General features: G+C 44.7%; 2 protein-coding genes and 1 long non-coding RNA gene across 8 annotated transcripts in view; 1 reads left to right on the forward strand and 2 right to left on the reverse strand.

Moving 5' to 3' along the window:
- The window catches only part of LOC140713847 (neural-cadherin), a 295,732-nt gene extending 294,260 nt beyond the window's left edge, over window positions 1-1,472 (reverse strand). The window contains exon 1 of the mRNA XM_073024473.1: window positions 631-1,472. Coding sequence (XP_072880574.1) covers window positions 631-1,312 — 682 coding nt within the window. The 5' untranslated portion in view covers window positions 1,313-1,472. The remainder of the gene's footprint in view (window positions 1-630) is intronic.
- Window positions 635-19,669, forward strand: part of LOC140714504 (uncharacterized) — a 70,845-nt gene continuing 51,810 nt past the window's right edge. Inside the window, exons 1-2 of the long non-coding RNA XR_012095902.1 lie at window positions 635-694; window positions 5,100-5,161. This is a non-coding gene — a long non-coding RNA (uncharacterized lncRNA). The remainder of the gene's footprint in view (window positions 695-5,099; window positions 5,162-19,669) is intronic.
- The window catches only part of LOC140713979 (probable C-mannosyltransferase DPY19L4), a 128,953-nt gene continuing 120,798 nt past the window's right edge, over window positions 11,515-19,669 (reverse strand). For all 6 annotated transcript variants that reach the window (XM_073024933.1, XM_073024758.1, XM_073024684.1 and 3 more), the window contains 2 exons: window positions 15,378-15,536; window positions 11,515-13,680 (listed from right to left, as the gene is read on the reverse strand). In XM_073024933.1, the coding sequence (XP_072881034.1) occupies window positions 13,507-13,680; window positions 15,378-15,536 (333 nt within the window). In that variant the 3' untranslated portion in view covers window positions 11,515-13,506. The remainder of the gene's footprint in view (window positions 13,681-15,377; window positions 15,537-19,669) is intronic.

Below are 19,669 nucleotides of genomic sequence, written 5' to 3' on the forward strand. Positions count from 1 at the left end.
ACTGAGCCGGCACCATTTCCCTCGCTGGGTCCAAGTACCTGTCCAAATCTGCTTTCAACCTGAATTCACTGCGCTGTTAACCATTTCACAATTTGTAACTATTCAACAACTTTCCCAATCGGAAATTTTTCATTCCGCATCTAACATCCCAATTCGGGAATTCGCTCATAATTTTCTCCTGAAACTCTCCGTAAACCCCACAGGTCTTTGGTTAAAACTCCGAATATCTGCTGTCTTTTTCTTGTATCTGCAACTTTGGTGTATGGAGGCGTTTTCTTAAAAATAAACTTGCGGGACTACAACGTTACCGCATCAGGATGGAACTGATTTTTGCTAACACGGAGTTAAACTGTTCTGTTGGCAACGAATCCCGTCTGTCAAATCCTGCAGACTCAACAAAGCTAAACACTTCAATACCGCGAAGTCAATCGTGTGAATAGCGAGTGTGCGCCCGTGGTGAAGGGTGTGAGTGTGTGTGAGAGAGAAATATGTGTGGTGTGTCTGTATGAATGTATGTGCGCATGGTGAAGGGGTGTGTGTCGATGTACATATAGTATATATACGTCTGTACATATGCGCAGTGAGTGTGTCTATGCGTGTATATTAGTGTCTATGTGTTGTGTCGCTCACCTCTCGCACTGTTCACTCGAACGGTGATGCGGACGGGCGACCTGTCGCGCAACCCCTTGGCCAGGTAAACTTTGCCGGAGTGCCGCTCCACTTGTACCGGTGCGTCCGCCGGGGACAACACCTCAAACCACCGTCCTTCGAACCTGCCGTCGGGCACTGTGTAGATGACGCTCCCGACCCTGTGCTGCTCCGACACGGTCACTGAGTAAAACTTCTCATCCGGTGCCGAACGAGCGGCTCTCTGAGCCGGGACCGGGGCGCTCACACTGGGCGGGACGGGCTCCACGTCCGACCCGGAGTCCACTTCCTCCGGGTTCTGACCGGCGAGCCGAGGGTCAGCAGGGCGGCGACCGCTCCTGCTCGCCTTCCCTCGGTCGGTGGCGGTCATGTCCGCAGCAGCCGGGCTAGGCTCGGGCTTTCCAGCGGTGTTGGACGGAGAGACGCGTAGGGACAGCCCGGGGTCCGGGCGCAGGAGCCAGACTCCGGGTGGCTGAAGTGGACTGACCCTGTCGCCCCTCCCCGGGCTACTGGCCGCTGAATTCCCAGACACGTGGCCGAGAACCACCGGGTTACTCCGGGAGGAACCCGGCACACGCACTGCCACGGCGAGGAGCCACAGAAGCGGGAAGAGTGAGGCGGCAGACCCGAGACAGCGGTACCGGGCACCGGTACAGGCAAACATGATCCGTCCCCACCGCTGCTCACTAATTCTGTTCCTGAGCGAAGACAAGTCCCGCAGTTAGCAACTTCAAAACCAGAAGCTGATAAAATACTCAGCCGCCCCGGGACTACTGCCTGGTCCAGGAATCAGCCCCCTAAACCGGTCCGCAACGCGAAAGCAGACGGTGTGCGAGGCGCCTCCGATCTCCGGCCCTTCCCTCTTCGCTGCCAGGTCTAACCCCACCCACCCAGGCTTCCATCAATGGGAGCGTCGCAGAGCCGGGGAGGGGGTGGGAATCGGTGCGTCTTCTCTCGGATGAGAGCCGCTAAATGGTCCTTCATGCTGTGTTTTAACTCATCTCCGCGCCGCTCAACTGCATTCGCAAAACCTCTCAATAATCATCTACTTGACCCGTGAGATGGGTGTACAAGATGATCAGAAGCATAGACAGAATGGAACTTTTACCCTGGGGAGAAATAGCCAAAATTTTAAGGTGATTGGAGGAAAGTGTGAGGGGTGGCAGAGGGAGATATTTTTTACACAGAGTGTGCTGGGCGTATGGAACAAACTGCCTGGAGTGATTAAGGGCAGATACATTAGGGGCATTTAAAAATCTCTTAGATAGGCACGGGGGCATGTAGGAGGGAAGGGTCACATTGATCTTAGAGTATGTTAAAAGGTCGGCACATCATGGGCCGAAGGGCCTGTGTGGTGCTGTAATGTATGTGGTATTATATTTGGATATAGCCAAACAACAAAACGCTTAGTTTATAAATTATGGAAAACACAAGCCGCCCATAAAGCAAAGATTTAACTGAACGATTACACGTGCCTGCCTACTGAGAGAATATTCGGACCATCATCTGTTGCCGCCAACTCAAGCCCTGCAACAAAACACTAATAGTCGTTATTCGTATAGATTTGTTATGTCACTTACACCATAGAGCATTCTAACCGGCTGCATCACCGTCCGGCATGGAGGGGCCACTGCACAGGATCGGGGGTGGGGAAGCTACAGAAAGTTGTAAACTCAGCCAGTTCCATCATGGACACTAGCTTCCCTCGCTTCAAAGGGCGGCATCCATCACTCAGGACCCCATCACGTAGGACATGCCCTCTTCTCACTGCTACCATCAGGGAAGTCCAGAAGACACACACAAAGGGTCTCGGCCCGAAACGTCGACTGCTCATTTCAACGGATGCTGCCCGACCTGCTGAGTCCCTCCTGCTTGTTTGTACACACACAATTCTTTCGCCTCCGCCATCAGATTTCTGAATGGGCATCGAACCCGTGCGCACGACACACACAGCATCTGCAGAGTTTCTCTTGTTTCCGTGTATCCTAACCCGCTATTTATGTTTTGCTCTCTTTTTGCACTATTTAATCTTATTTTATTGTTATGTATGATTCTTACACACACACACACACACACACACACACACACACACACACACACACACACACACACACACACACACACACACACACACACACACACACACACACACACACACACACACACACACACACACACACACACACACAGAGGAACTCAGCCGGAAGGGAATGCGGTCTCCACAGATTCCCTACCTGACCTGCTGAGTTCCTCCAGCAGTTTCTCTGCGTCTCAAAGCATTATTAGCGGATCGCACAGGGATGTTATCTCAAGCAAGAAAGTATTCAGACAATCGGTTCCTCCCCCTAAACAAGAGATTCTGTAGATGCTGGAAATCTAGAGTAACACACAAAAAACTGGAGGAACTCAGGAAGCATCTATGGGAGGACTTTTTTTTTTAAGTTCAGGGGGTAAGGTTCGAATAGGAGAGAGTAGACGGTTGGAGATAGAAAGAACCAGAGCGGGCAGAAGACCAGAGTGGAATGTCCAAGAAGAAGAGGAAGGAAGAGGAAGAAGGGGTGGGGAATTCTTGCCAGAGAAGTGGGGTCGCAGACCGGGGTGCCAGAAGAGCTTGGCGTCGTTGGGGACGTGCGACTCTCTGAAGTGTGGGCGCAACGGAACCTTGCTGAGGACAGAGGAAGGGTCTCGGCCCGAACGTCGACTCATTTCTTTCAATTGATTTATGAGAGGCTGTACTGAGTGCAGAATGCTATGTTGAAGACGTTGGTGAGACCTAGTTTGGAGTATTGTGTGCAGTTCCGGGCACCTACCTACAGGAAAGATGTAAATAAGATTGTAGTGAAAATTTACAAGGATGTTGCTGGGACTGGAGGACCTCAGTTACAGGGAAAGGTTGAACAGGTGAGGAGCTTTATTCCATGGAACGTAGGAGAATGAGGGGCATAGACAGCAGAAATGTAGGCAAGCGTTTTCCTCTGAGGTTAGGTGAGACTAGAACTAGAGGTCATGGGTTAAGCATGTGCGGTTACATGTTTCAGGTGAACGTGAGGAGGAACGTCTCTTGGGTGAGAGTGTGGAACAAGCTGCCAGCAGAAGTAGTGGATGCAGGATTGCTTTCAATATTTAAGATAAACTTGGATAGGTACATGGATGGAAGAGGTATGGTGGGCGGGCTATGGTCTGGGTGAAGGTCAATGGGGTTAAATCGGCTGAGGGCCTGTTTCTGTGCTGTTCTGCTCTATGGCTCCAGGACCTGAGTTCCTCCTGCATTTTGTGTGTGTCAGTAAGGATAAAGCCATGTTGATTTCACCTCAAGATTCCCCACTTCCCAAAAACCAGCTCCTTGCGTGAGTGAACGGGAAAGAGTCCGAATAACTATTTAACATCTCACATCATAAAATATCTTATGGTCTATTTTGGTGGGTGTTAAGTAGATAAATAAAAAGATAACACACCAGAACAATGGACCAAATACAGAAAGCCACAGAATGGTTAAATATTGTGTTTCAGTTGGAATATTGTGTTCAGTTCTGGTCACCAAATTGTTGGAAGGATGTGGAAGCTTTAGGGAGGGTGCAGAGATTTACCAGGGTGCTGCCTGGATTAGAGAGCATGTCTTATGAGGAAAGGGTGAGTGAGCCACGGCTTTTCTTTCTGGAGCAAAGGAGGATGAGAGGTGATTTTTAAAGAGATCTACAACATGAAAGAACCATAAATCAAGTGGACAGCCAGAGGCTTTTTCCCCAGGGTGGAAATTACTAATACCAAGAACCGTAATTTTAAGGTGATTGGAGGAAAGGATAGGGTGGGAGTGAGATGTCAGGGGTGTATTTTGTTAATAAACAGAGTGGTTTAAGGAACATTTAAGAAACTCTTAGAGTGGCACATGGATGATAGAAATATGGAGAGCTAAGTAGGAGGGAAGGGTTAGATTAATTTTGGAGTAGATTAAGAGGTTAGCCTGTACTGTGATATAGCACTCAATGTTCTACCAAACAAAAAACAAGCCACTCAGGGAGCTGTTTTGGAACTTAATACAATGTGCTGACTAGACCACGTTTGTGTTTTTAAAAAACCACATCCAAAAAGCTCCATGAGAGATGAAGTGGCTAGAAAAATGTCTAGGCAACCCACTCAGATAAAAAAGATATTATGAGAACAGAGGACAGACCTGAAGCCCAGTCTGTGGTCTTGAATGAGGTTAAGGATGGGCACGGTTAGGTAACGAGATGGGGGATAAAGATTCAGAGTTTACAAAGTGAATATTGTAAAAAGTTAAAACAACTCTGGGTTAGAATTAAATTCCTGAAATGCATCATGTGCCAGGTCAATACCAGAGTTAAGAGCAGGGATACTTCAAATGCAGTGATGCTGTGATGGGGGTACAGGCGGGATAAGGTAACTAACCTTTTCCTGTAAAACATGCTTCCCATTGTGCTTATATCTTCTAGGAGCCGTCCAGCAATGAAATAAATGGAAACTCCATGACTGTTAAACATGTGACTGACTACAGGTAAAGAAAATGATGTTTCTTTTGTTTTCAACGGATTCCCGTTAATTGGGACATATAAAATCCAAGTAGAAGCTGCCCCAATTAGCTGAAGTTTGATATAAATAATTAAAAAGGTATTTAAAAAAAGACAAATGAGAAAATATGCAGATGCTGGAAATCCAAGCAACACACACAAAATGCTGCTTGGCCTGTTGAGTTCCTTTAGCATTTTAACCATATAACAATTACAGCACAGAAACAGGCCATCTCGGCCCTTCTAGTCTGTGCCGAACACTTACTCTCACCAATGGAAAAAGCCTATCCACGTCAACTCTATCTAACCCCCTCATAATTTTAAATACCTCTATCAAGTCCCCCCTCAGACTTCTATGCTCCAAAGAATAAAGACCTAACTTCTTCAACCTTTCCCTGTATCTTAGGTGCTGAAACCCAGGTAACATCTTCTCTGTACTCTCTCTATTTTGTTGATATCTTTCCTATAATTCGGTGACCAGAAATGTACACAATACTCCAAATTCGGCCTTAGCAATGCCATGTACAATTTTAACATTACATCCCAACTCCTATACTCAATGCTCTGATTTATAAAGGCCAGCATACCAAAAGCTTTCTTCACCACCCTACCCACATGAGATTCCACCTTCAGGGAACTATGCACCATTATTCCTAGATCACTCTGTTCTACTGCATTCTTCAATGCCCTACCATTTACCATGTATGTCCTATTTGGATTATTCCTACCAAAATGTAGCACCTCACACTTATCAGCATTAAACTCCATCTGCTATCTTTCAGCCCACTCTTCTAACTGGCCTAAATATCTTTGCAAGCTTTGAAAACCTACTTCATTATCCACAATGCCACCTATCTTAGTATCATCTGCATACTTACTAATCCAATTTACCACCCCATCATCCAGATCATTAATGTATATGACAAGCAACATTGGACCCAGTACAGATCCCTGAGGCACACCACTAGTCACCGGCCTCCAACCTGACAAACAGTTATTCACCACTACTCTCTGGCATCTCCCATCTAGCCACTGTTGAATCCATTTTACAACTTCAATATTAATACCTAACGATTGAACCTTCCTAGCTAACCTTCCGTGTGGAACCTTGTCAAAGGCCTTACTGAAGTCCATATAGACAACATCCACTGCTTTACCCTCGTCAACTTTCTTAGTAACCTCTTCAAAAAATTCAATAAGATTTGTCAAACATGACCTTCCACTTACAAATCCATGTTGACTGTTCCTAATCAGACTCTGTCTATCCAGATAATTATATATACCATCTCTAAGAATACTTTCCATTAATTTACCCACCACTGATGTCAAACTGACAGGCCTATAATTGCCAGGTTTACTCTTAGAACCCTTTTTAAACAATGGAACAACATGAGCAATACGCCAATCCTCCGGCACCATCCCCGTTTCTAATGACATTTGAAATATTTCTGTCAGAGCCCCTGCTATTTCCATACTTAACTTCCCTCAAGGTCCTAGGGAATATCCTGTCAGGATCTGGAGATTTATCCACTTTTATATTCCTTAAAAGCGCCAGTACTTCCTCCTCTGTAATCGTCATAGTTTCCATAACTTCCCTACTTGTTTCTCTTACCTTACACAATTCAATATCCTTCTCCTTAGTGAATACCAAAGAAAAGAAATTGTTCAAAAGCTCCCCCATCTCTTTTGGCTCCACACATAGCTGTTCACTCTGATTCTCTAAGGGAGCAATTTTATCCCTCACTATCCTTTTGCTATTAATATAACTGTAGAAACCCTTTGGATTTATTTTCACCTTACTTGCCAAAGCAATCTCATATCTCCTTTTAGCTTTTCTAATTTCTTTCTTAAGATTCTTTTTACACTTGCACCTCGTTTACTCCATGCTGCCTATATTTATTGTAGATATCTCTCTTTTTCCAAACCAAGTTTCCAGTATCCCTTGAAAACCATGGCTCTCTCAAACTTTTAACCTTTCCTTTCAACCTAACAGGAACATAAAGATTTTGTACCCTCAAAATTTCACCTTTAAATGACCTCCATTTCTCTATTACATCCTTCCCATAAAACAAATTGTCCCAATCCACTCCTTCTAAATCCTTTCGCATCTCCTCAAAGTTAGCCTTTCTCCAGTCAAAAATCTCAACCCTGGGTCCAGTCCTATCCTTCTCCATAATTATATTGAAACTACTGGCATTGTGATCACTGGACCCCAAGTGCTCCCCAACACATACCTCTGTCACCTGACCTATCTCATTCCCTAACAGGAGATCCAACACTGCCCCTTCTCTAGTTGGTACCTCTATGTATTGCTGCAAAAAACTACCCTGCACACATTTTACAAACTCCAAACCATCCATCCTTTTTACAGTATGGGCTTCCCAGTCTATGTGTGGAAAATTAAAATCTCCCACGATCACAACCCTGTGCTTACTACAAATATCTGCTTTCTCCTTACAAATTTGCTCCTCCAATTCTCGCTCCCCATTAGGTGGTCTATAATACACCCCAATAAGTGTTACTACACCTTTCCCATTCCTCAATTCCACCCAAACAGCCTCCCTAGATGAGCCCTCTAATCTATCCTGCCAGATCACCACTGTAATATTTTCTCTGACAAGCAATGCAACACCTTCCCCCTCTTATCCCTCGGATTCTATCACACCTGAAGCAACAAAATCCAAGAATATTTAGTTGCCAATCACACCCCTCCTGCAACCATGTTTCACTAATAGCTACATCATCATATTTCCAGTTATCAATCCATGCTCTAAGCTCATCCACCTTTCTTACAATGCTCCTAGCATTAAAATAAATGCATTTAAGAAATTCTCCACCTCTTCCTCTCTGTTTATCTCTAACAGTAGAAAGAACTTTACTGACTTGTTTTCCTTCCTTCTCCCATACATCTGTTCCTATGCTCTGGTTCCCCTCCCCCCTTGTATCTAGTTTAAATCCACTGGAGCCTCTCTAGCAAACCTACCTGCAAGAATATTTGTCCCCCTCCAGTTCAGATGTAAACCGTCCTGCTGGACCAGGTCCCACCTTCCCTGGAAAACTGCCCAATTATCTATAAATCTGAAGCCCTCCCTCCTGCACCATGTCTTCAGCCACGTGTTGATCTGTGCTATCTTACTATTTCTAAACCCGCCTGCATGTGGCACTGGTAGCAATCCTGAGATTGCTATCCTGGAGGTCCTGTCCTTTAACTTGGCAGCTAACTCCCTAAACTCACCTTTCAGGACGTCCTCACTCTTCCGACCCACATCATTGGTCCCTACATGGACCATGACATCCGGCTGCTCACCCTCCCTCTTGAGAATACTGAGAACTTAGAAGGATAAGAGGGGATCTGATTGAAACATATAAGATTATTAAGGAATTGGACACACTGGAGGCAGGAAGCATGTTCCCGCTGATGGGTGAGTCCAGAACTAGAGGCCACAGTTTAAGAATAAGGGGTAGGCCATTTAGAACAGAGATGCGGAAAAACTTTTTCACCCAGAGAGTGGTGGATATGTGGAATGCTCTGCCCCAGAAGGCAGTGGAGGCCAAGTCTCTGGATGCATTCAAGAGAGAGTTAGATAGAGCTCTTATAGATAGCGGGGTCAAGGGATATGGGGAGAGGGCAGGAACGGGGTATTGATTGTGTATGATCAGCCATGATCACAGTGAATGGTGGTGCTGGCTAGAAGGGCCGAATGGCCTACTCCTGCACCTACTGTCTATTGTCTAATTTGATCAGAGATATCGCAGACCCTGGCTCCAGGGAGGCAACAGACCATCCGGGATTCTCGATCTCTTCCATAGAACCTCCTATCTGCCCCCCTAACTGTCAAATCCCCTATCACTACTGCTCTCCTCTTTTCCCTCCTACCTTTCTGAGTTGAGGGTCCAGTCTCGGTGCCAGAGACGCAACCACTGCAACTTGTCCCTGGTAGGTCGACCCCACCAACAGTATCCAAAACGGTATATTTATTGTTAATGGGAATGGCCACAGGGGTGCTCTGCTCATTCTGTCTAATCCCCTTCCCTCTCCTGACAGTCACCCAACTACCTGTCTCCTGACTCTTAAGGGTGACTATCTCCCTGTAACTCCTGTTTACTTCTGCCTCTGCCTCCTGAATGATCCGAAGTTCATCCAGCTCCAGTTCCCTAACACGGTTTCTTAGGAGCTGCAGCTGGATGCACCTTTTACAGGTGTAGTCATCAGTGACAATTGTGCTCGCCCTGACTTCCCACATACTGCAAATGGAGCACTGAATGGACATTGAACCCATGAACACTACCCTACTATTTTGTTCTCTTTTTATTTCTACTATTTCTTATTGTAACTTATTGTCATTTTGTGTATTGCATTGCACTGCTGCTGCAAAACGGCATATTTCACCTCATCGATGATAAACCTGATTCAGATTTTTCATTTTGAGCTGTGTGTTTCAAGTATTCAAGGGTGAGAAGTCTTAACAACTAATGCTAAGTGCAATTCTTTTTAGTTTCAATTACAACTCTTCTGCATCAATATGTTGTTTTCCCTCCTTTTATATGCCACATTTCCTACAGCCTTTCTAAATGAATTTGCCTGTCACCAAGATAGTTTTATGTTACACACCTCGCCTGATGGAAATTGTATTTGTTATTTATGCTTCCTCATTTTCACAACTTCTTCCTTCATTAGTAAACGTCTGCCTTATCATGGGAAAGCAGAATCATCTGCCTTCAACCTCGCCAAAGTCGGTTTAATAAGTTGATACCATGGGCTTGTAGTTTGTTAAGCAGCCTCACCTTGTCAAAGGCCTTCTGAAAATCCAAGTACACAACATCATTTGATGAAGGGTCCCGGCCCAAAACATTGGATTTTTATTCCCCTCCATAGGCGCTGCCTAACCTGCTGAGTTCCTCCAGCAGTTTGTGTGTGCTGCCCATGACTGCAAAAACTGCAGAGAATTGTGGACACAGCTCAGCATATCACAGAAACTAGCCTCCCCTCCATGGACTCTTGTCTATACTTCTCAATGCCTCAGTAAAGCAGCCAACATAATCAAAGACCCACCAACCTCAGACATTCTCTCATTTCCCCTCTTCCATCAGGCAAAAGATACAAAAGCCTGAAAGCACGTCCCACCAGGCCCAAGCTCAGCTTCTACCCTGCTGTTATAAGACTATTAAATAGTTCCCTAGTATGATAAGGAGGACCTGTGACCTCACAATCAACCTCGTTATTGTCTAGCTGCACTGCACTCTGTAACTGTAACAGTTTATTCTACATTCTGCTTTTGTTTTACCTTCTACTACCTCAGCGCACTGTGGAGTGAATTGATCTGTACGATCAGCATGCAGGATGTACTTTCACTGTACCTCAGTACATGTGACAACAGATTATCTTTATTTGTGACACGTACACCAAAACATACAGTGAAACGCATCATTTCTGTCAAACCTAATCAGTGAGGACTGTGCAAGTGTTGCCACATTTCCAGTGTCAACAAAGCATGCCCACAACTCACAAACCCTAACCATACATCTCTGGACTGTAGGAGGAAACCAGAGCACCTGGAGGAAAGCCATGCGGTCACAGGGAGAACGTACAAACTCCTTACAGACAGTGGTAGGAATTGAACCCTAATCTCACAGCAGGCAGTGTAACAGCATTACACTGACCACTACACTTCCATGGTGCCCTTAGTAAACCGATATAGCATTGATATGACACTAGCTTAGCCTAAAGGACCTTGACCTCCAGCTGCTTCCTGGCATCTCAGCTACAGCTGGTCCTTCTCCTCACCAATCTTTTGCAAGGTGGCAACTGACAGCAAATGTGAGACACTGAAAATATTTTTTCCTAAACAAAATTTGTAAGATCATTCCTTAGAAATCAAGATTTTTTTCCCCCCAATCTGAAAAACCAATCCTCTCCACAATTGAAATCTGCTCCTAATAGCTCATTACAATGTGGCACTCATTAGTGGTGGCTGAAGATACGTCTCCACCAAAGGACATTCCTTCCCTCCTCTAGCCTGCAGGTCGCCCTTGGGCAAGGTGCAGCACCTGCTTAGCCCCCCTCCCCCTGATCAGGATCACGTGAAGCCATGGGAGCAGATGGTGGACGGTCATATGAGCAGCCGGTGCATATCACAAGTCCTGGTTATGCGACTACTGACACCAGGCAAACAATTTCTACAGAGTATTCATAGTGGCTGGGGTCTCCCATCTTGGAAAAACAGTGCCGAGAAGAAGGCAGTGGCAAACCACTTCTATAGAAAATTTTGTCGAGAACAATCATGGTCATGGAAAGACCATGATCTTCCACATCATACAATACGTCACATAATGAATGAAGTAGTAACAGTAAATACCTTTTTATAATGAATTACAAGACTACATATGTGAAATAGATTACATAGAATGGTACAAAACAGTAACAGGTCATTTGGCCCACAATGTTGTGCAAGTCAAAAACATCCATACACTAATCCTTACAACCTACACAATCTCCATATCCATCTTCCTTATAGCCATGTGCCTATCAAAACATTACTTAAAAGCCTTTAAAGTATTTGCCTCTACCACTATACCAGGCATCCACAACTTAACTCTCACATTCTACTTGAACTTAACCCCTCTCTCCTTCAATGCATACCCTCTGGTATTGGACATTTTAATACTGGGAAACAGATACTCTCTGTCCACTCCATCTATCCCTCTCATTATCTTGTACACCTCTATCAGATCTCCCCTCAGCCTCCAATGCGCCAGAGAAAACAACTCATGTTTATTCAGCCTCTCATAACAGCATATGCCCTGTAAACAAGGCAGTATTCTGGTAAATGTTTTCTACACCTTCTCCAAAGCCTCAACACCTTTCCTATAGTGGGGTGACCAGTATCGTATGCAAATGCAGGGAACGTGGACTTCTTTTCAAGAAAATGTATAAAAGCAATAGCAGTGTGATCAGCCTGGTCAAGTGTGATGAGACACTGAAGATATTTTTCCTCATTAGATGTTTCTCTGAAGGAGTTGTCCACTGGTGGCCCTCAAGTGGCTGTAGAGGCTGATCTGAGATCCACATTCGGGTGCAATGTGAACAAGAGTAAGTGGTGGCTGTGGTTAGTGTTTGGGTCTTTTGGTTGTTCAGTCTCTGCTTTCACAGCTGCTGCTTGTTCTCTGTGGTCCAGAAGAGGTCGCTCTCATGTAGAACAGCTCCCTCTTGAACAGATTTCCTCCAGGTGTGTCTATGAGTGTAATGTCTTTCCAGTTTTTAGATGTCATGTTGAAATATTATTGACATAAAAAATGTTAAAAAGAAATGCCTTTTCAAAAAGATCCATGTGCAAAGGTAGATGTTATTTCAACACAAAAAAAATTAAATAGATTCAGCACAAATGAAGATATGGACTCAAATCTTCATTATATTGAAAAGATATTAAGGTATTGACTCTGCAAAGACCCATTCCATAGACGTGAGAATTACAAGATCGGTACATTTTCCTGCATATTTTAAACTAGAAAGCTCTAATAGGTGCTATGCTATCAATTAATTTAAAAAGACAACATCATCTCACGGTAATGCTTTGTCCCTACTTTGTGTAAGGCATCATTAAAGTCCCACTCCTTTGTGTCCATGACGTGGTGTCCACAACAATACTTTTTAAATGTTTATCACTGACTCAAAGTCACTTGAGCTGTGGACAGAGCTTACGCACACATGTCCAGGAGTGTCTGGGCTCCTTTCAAAGTGCACCGGTTAGAGACCATGTGCAGCTCGGTGAGGTCCATTACTTATTCAAACTATGGGATACCACAGTGGTTAGGATGACACTGTTACAGCTCTGGTTGTTGCAGTTCAGAGTTCAATTCTAGCGTCCTCTATAAAGAATTTGTACATCCTTCCTGTGAGCACTTGGGTTTCTTCAGGATGCTGCAGTTTCTTCCCACAGTCCACAGATGTAACAGTTAGTAGGTTAATTAGGCATTGTAAATTGTCCCATGATTAGGCTAGGGTTAAATTGGTGGGCTGGAAGGGCCTGTTCCATGCTGTATTTCTAAATAAAAAACAATAAACGCAATTCAATTCAGCATCCGATTTAACAGATTTCGGTTACCTTGTTTTAATAGCATTGATGATTTTTTTTTTAAAGTCTTCCATTTGGAATAAGCAATGTTGGCAGATCCTGGGAAAGATAAAATGTGTACCTCATTTCAGGCTAATTTATAAAAAAATAAGTTAAAAAGAAATATCTTTTTTGAAAAGGTCCTTATGCAAAAGGAGACGTTATTTCAACACAAAAATTAAATAGATTCAGCAGAAAGGAAGGCATGGACTCAATCTTCATTAATATTGAAAAGATATCAAGGTGTTGACTCTGTACACACGGTAAGACCGATTCCAGTAGACACGCGTGAAATAGTTGATGTATGGTGAATAGTCCAGCTTAACCTCATGGCAAAACCGTCCATACAGTGAAAACACGTAGTTAGTGTCGTTAACATCTTCGTTATAAAGTGCCTGGAAAAGAGCAAGGTACAGTCACCAGAACTGTTGTTACCAACACTGTTGAGAGAGTAAAGCTGAACAGCGAGAAATAAGCTGAATTCACAGGGACAGCATCAGAAGTTTAATTAAATATTTCACGTGCAAATTATTTACAGCATGTTAAGTGCTTTAAAGCTAGCACTAGCTTTCTTTTAATTCAGCTTTAAAATAGGACTGATTCTGCTCCCCTGCCCACTTCCCAAGCCAGTTTTGATTATGGACAATTCCTTTTTGAAATTTTGTTGAAGTTGATAGGGTAGTTAGGAAAATTGTGTGTTGGCCGTCATTAGTTAGAGAACAGAATTCAAGAGCTTCAAAGTAATGTCCCAGCTCTATAAAACTCTGTAGACCACATTAATGTTCAGTTCGGGTCACCTCATTATAGGAAGGATGTCGAAGCTGCCTGGATTACAGAGAATATCTTATGAGGATAGGTTAAGTGAGCTAGGGCTTTTTTCTCTGGAGTAAATGAGAATGAGGGGTGACTTGATAGAGGTGTACCAGATGATAAGATTCATTGATCAAATGAGCAGGCAGAGACTTCTTCCCAGAGCAGAAATGGCCCATACAAAACAGCATTACTTTAAGGTGATTGGAGGAATGTACAACGGGAATTTTACTGGTACTTAAAAAAAAAATCAAGAGTGGTGGGTGCATGTAATGTTTTGCCAGGGTGGTGCTGGAGCCAGATACAATAGGGATATTTAAGAAACTTTTAGATAGGTACAGGGATGATAGAAAAATGGAGGATTATGGAGGAGGGAGGGGCTAGATGGATCTTAAAGTAGGTTAAACAGTTGGCACAACATCATGCTCCGACGAGCCTGTCCTGTTCTATATTCTGTCCGACAAATTTAGCAGCAATAGTTAACTCAACTGCAAACAATTGTTTCACCTGATCAGCCCTGGTCTCCACCTATCAGAGATACATTTTTATCAGTAGCCGTTCCCACTCTGCAAACTGAAGAATTAGCTTCTGGTTTCTATTTTCCCAAATGATGACTGGCCTGCTGAGCCTTCAGCATTTTACCTTGGGTTTCAAGCAGCTGCTGCTTTTTTAGTTTTCAAAATATTAAATTGAGCTTCAAGCATTTTACATCAGGTTTCATACATCGGCTGCTTTTTAGATTTCAGATTCAAAATGTTAAATTTGAGAAGTAAATAGAATACAGGAATTTCCTCACCAAGAAAAAACAAGGAACAATCTCTCTTCATAAAGCCGTAAAGCACAGCAGCTCAGAAACAGGCCCTTCGGTCCATCTAGTCCATACTAAAATGCTATTCTGTTTAGTACCATCGACCTGCATCTGGACCATAGCCCTCCATACCCCTCAAGTTTCAAAGTACATTTTTAATACCAATGTATGTATAGTATACAACCTGAAATTTGTCCTTTTCACAGAGATCCAGAAAACAAAGAACAATAAACACAGAAGCCCCAATGCCTCCCCCACACATGCACAAACTTCTCTTAAATGTTGCAATCAACCACTACTGCTGTCCGCTCGTTCCACACTCTGAGTGAAAAAGCTACCCTACCCCTCATGTTCCCCTTAAACAATTTACCTTTCACTCTTACTTCTACTTTGTGGATATTTCTAAGTTGTACCCCTGTCCTTCTCCCAACTAACATACAAATACTTGGAAAATAGATTTTAGATAAACCTTACATGGCCATTCGCGACATCCACCAAATCTTTGACTCGGCAGCCTTTCACTGAACCCATGTCATTACAAATTCCCTCCTCGATGATAACATAGTTGGCTTTGTATGATGTGAGAATCATATAAATATCTTCTGCAGATCTCCTGGAGTAGACCTGGTAGATCTGGTGACAAAACAGTATCAATTTTTAAATCATAAACACAAGAGATCCTGCAGATGCTGGAAATCCAAAACAACACACTCAAAGTACTGGAAGAACTCAGCAGGTCAAGCAGCATCCATGGAAATGAATAAACAGTCGACTTTTTGGGCAGAGATGCTTCTTCAGGACTGGAAAGGAAGGGGGAATAAGCCAGAATAAGAAGGTGGGGGTGGGAAGGGAAGGAGTACAAGCTGGAGGGTGATAGGTGAAGCCAGGTGGGTGGGGGAGGAGAGGGATGAAATAAGAACCTGGAGATAAAAGGTGGGAAAGGTGAAGGGCTAAAGAAGGAATCTGATACCAGAGGAGAGAGAACCATGGGGGAAGGGGAAGGAGGAAGGGCAACTTTCAGTCAGGTCTGCGTTCAAGATTTAATAAGCAGAGCTTTGTGGCAGTTTTCTCTACGTTGTACAATCGGTGTCAGGGGGTCTGTAAAAAGAGCTAGCTTTCAATCAGGACAGAGATTGAGACTTTAAAGGCAGAGTCTCTGGGCTGAGGAGCGAGAAGGATTCATTAGAAAGGGCCAATAAAAACAGCACAGGTGCAAGCAGAGTGGCCATTCCTTTCGGTGTGCCAGTGTTTAGAGTGACTTTGGCTCATCAGGCTCAGGTGAAGTGAGGCTTGGGTGAAGTAAAGTATCTTAAAAGTTACTCTCTTTCTGCTCTTATTAGTTCATGTTAGGGCATGGTAGTTTACTGAGAATGGCAACACATACAAAACTGGAGGAATTCAGTAGGCCAGGCAGCATCAGTGGAAAAGAATAAACAGTTGACACTTCGGGCCGAGATCCTTCATCAGGACTGGAAGAAAGATATTAACAGTCAGAGCAAGAAAGTGGGGAGGAGAGGAAGAGTACAAGGTAATAGGTGATAGGTGAAACTGGGAGAGGGGGAGGGATGAAGTAAAGAGCTGAGAAATTGATTTGTGAAAAAGATACAGGGCTGGAGAAGGGGGAATCTGATAGGAGAGCACAGAAGATCATGGATAAAAGGGAAAGGGGGAGGAGCACCAGAGGGAGGTGATGGCTGGTAATGAGGTAAGAGGAGAGAGGGAAATGGGAATGGGGAATAGAGAAGGAGAAGGGGGGGGTTGGCACAATTACCAAAAGTTTGAGAAATCGATGGTCATGCCATCAGTTTGGGGACTACCCAGACAGAATATCAGGTGTTGCTGAGTGTGGCCTCAACGCTGCAGCAGGGGAGGCCATGGACTTATGTGTCGGAATGGGAATGGGAAGTAGAATTGAAATGGACGGCCACTGGGCGACCCTGCTTTCTCTGGCAGATGGAGCATGGGTTCTCCAGGACGCGGTCTCCCAATCTACGTCGGTATCACCAATATACAGGAGGCCACACTGGGAGCATTGGATACAGTAGATGACCCCAACAGACTCAGAGATGAAGTGTCATCTCACCTGAAGGACTTTTTGGGGCCCTGAATGGTAGTGAGGGAGGAGGTGTAGGAACAGGTGTGGCACTTGTTCTGCTTGCAAGAATAAGTGCAGGAGGGAGATCAGTGGAAAGGGATGAACGGACAAAGGAGTCGCGTAGGGAGTGATCCTTGCAACAGCAGGAAGTGTGAGGGAGGTAAAGATGTACTTGGTGGTCGGATCCTGTTGGAGATGGTGGAAGTTATGGAGAATTATGTGATGGCCGTGGAGGCTGATTGGGTGGTAGGCAAGGCCAAGAGAAACCCTATCCCTGGTGTGGTGGTGAGTGGACAGGGTGAAGGCATACCTGTGTAAAATGGAAGAGATTTGGGTGAGGGCAGTGTTGATGGTGGAGGAAGGAAAGCCCCTTTCTTTGAAGGAGGACATCTCATTAGTTCTGGAATGAAATGCCTCATCCTGAGAGCAGATGTGCCAGAGATGGAGGAATTGAGAGAAGCGGATGGCATTTTATAAGTAACAGGAAACAGACATACTCCAGGTAGCTGAGAGAATCAGTGGGTTTATAAAAGGTATCAGTGGGTAAACTGTCTCCAGAGATAGAGACAGAAAAATCGAGAAAGGGGAGGGAGGTGTTGGAAATAGACAAGGTAAATTTGAGGGTAGGATGGAAGTTGGAGGCAAAGTTGATGAAGTCAATGATGTCTCGGATCGAGTCCACGGCACTCTCAAGGGCGAGGGTGAACAACCTGAAGTCTTGGTACATATTGGCACCGATGACGTAGGCAGACAAGCTGAGGAGATCCTGAAGCGAGACTTCAGGAAGCCAGGTAGAAAGCTGAGAAAAAGGACCTCTGAATTGGAAATCTCTGGATTGCTGCCTGTGCCACGCACCAGTGAGGGGAGGAAGAGGATGATTCCGCAGGTGAATGTGTGGCCGAGGAACTGGTAAAGGAAGCAGCGGTTCAGATTTATTACTCACTGGGTTCTCTTCTGGGGAAGGTACAAAAAGGACGGGTTACACTTGAACCAGAGGGGGTCTAATATCCTTGCGAGCAGGTTGGCTAGCATTGTTCGGGAGGATTTAAACTAATTTGGCAGGGGGATTGGAACTGGAGTGATAGTGCTGAAGATGAGGTAGCTGGATTACAAACAGAGGCAATGTGTAGTGAGGAGACGCTGTTGATATGGCAAAATTACAATCAACAGAATGGGCTGCAACGTAAAAGGCAGACAACATCAAAAAGGATGAATACAGGACTGAAGGTGTTATATTTGAATGCACGCAGTAGACAGAATAAGGTCGATGAGCTTGTAGCATAGTTACAGAGTGGCGTGTATGACTCTGGCACAGAGTCTGCCCCTGCGGCTCAGAAGGGGAGGGAAAGGAAGAGGATGGCAGCAATGATAGGGGATTCTATAGTTAGGGGGTCAGACAGGCAATTCTGTGGACACAGGGAAGAAAGGCAGATGGTAGTTTGCCTCCCAGGTGCCAGGGTCCGGGATATTTCTGATCACATCCACAACATCCTGCAGTGGGAAAGAGATCAGCCAGATGTTGTGGTACTTATTGGTATTAACCACATAGGTAGGAAAAGGGAGGTCCTGAAAGCAGACTACAGGGAGTTAGGAAGGAAGTTGAGAAGCAGGACCACAAAGGTAGTAATCTCGGGATTACTGCCTGTGCCACGTGACAGTGAGTATAGAAATAGAATGAGGTGGAGGATAAATGCATGGCTGAAGGATTGGAGCAGGGGGCAAAGATTCAGATTTCTGGATCATTGGGACCTCTTTTGGGGCAGGTGTGACCTGTACAAAAAGGACGGGTTGCACGTGAATCCCAAGGGGACCAATATCCTGGCGGGGAGGTTTGCTAAGGCTGTTGGGGAGAGTTTAAACTAGAATTGCTAGGGGGTGAGAACCGAACTGATGTGATGGAGCAAAGGGAGGTTGGCTCACAAATAGAGAAAGCTTGGAGACAGTGCGAGAGGGAGGATAGGCAGGTGATAGAGAAGGGATGTGCACAGACTGATGGTTTGAGATGTGTCTATTTTAATGCAAGGAGTATTATGAACAAAGCGGATGAGCTTAGAGTGTGAATCAGTACTTGGAGCTATGATGTTGTGGCCATTACAGAGACTTAGATGGCTCAGGGGCAGGAATGGTTACTTCGAGTGCCAGGCTTTAGATGTTTCAGAAAGGACAGGGAGGGAGGCAAAAAGAGGTGGGGGCATGGAACTGTTGATCAGAGATAGTGTCACGGCTGCAGAAAAGGAGGAAGTCATGGAGGGATTGCCTACTGAATCTCTATGGGTGGAACTTAGGAACAGGAAGGGGTCAATAACTTCAATAAGGAAGGGGTGTTTTTTTTATAGACCACTCAATAGTAACAGGGACATGAAGGAGCAGATTGGGAGACAGATTCAGGAAAGGAGTAATAATAACAGGGTTGCCGTGGTGGGAGATTTTAATTTCTCAAATATTGATTGGCATCTCCCTAGAGCGAGGGGTTTAGATGGGGTGGAGTTTGTTAGGTGTGTTCAGAAAGGTTTCTTGACACAATATGTAAATAAGCCTACAAGAGGAGAGGCTGTACTTGATCTGAAATTGGGAAATGAACCTGGTCAGGTGTCAGATCTCTCAGCAGGAGAGCATTTTGGTGATAGTGATCACAATTCTATCTCCTTTACCAGAGCATTGGAGAGGGATA

Source organism: Hemitrygon akajei, chromosome 1, assembly GCF_048418815.1.
Source record: "Hemitrygon akajei chromosome 1, sHemAka1.3, whole genome shotgun sequence".
Taxonomy (NCBI): domain Eukaryota; kingdom Metazoa; phylum Chordata; class Chondrichthyes; order Myliobatiformes; family Dasyatidae; genus Hemitrygon; species Hemitrygon akajei.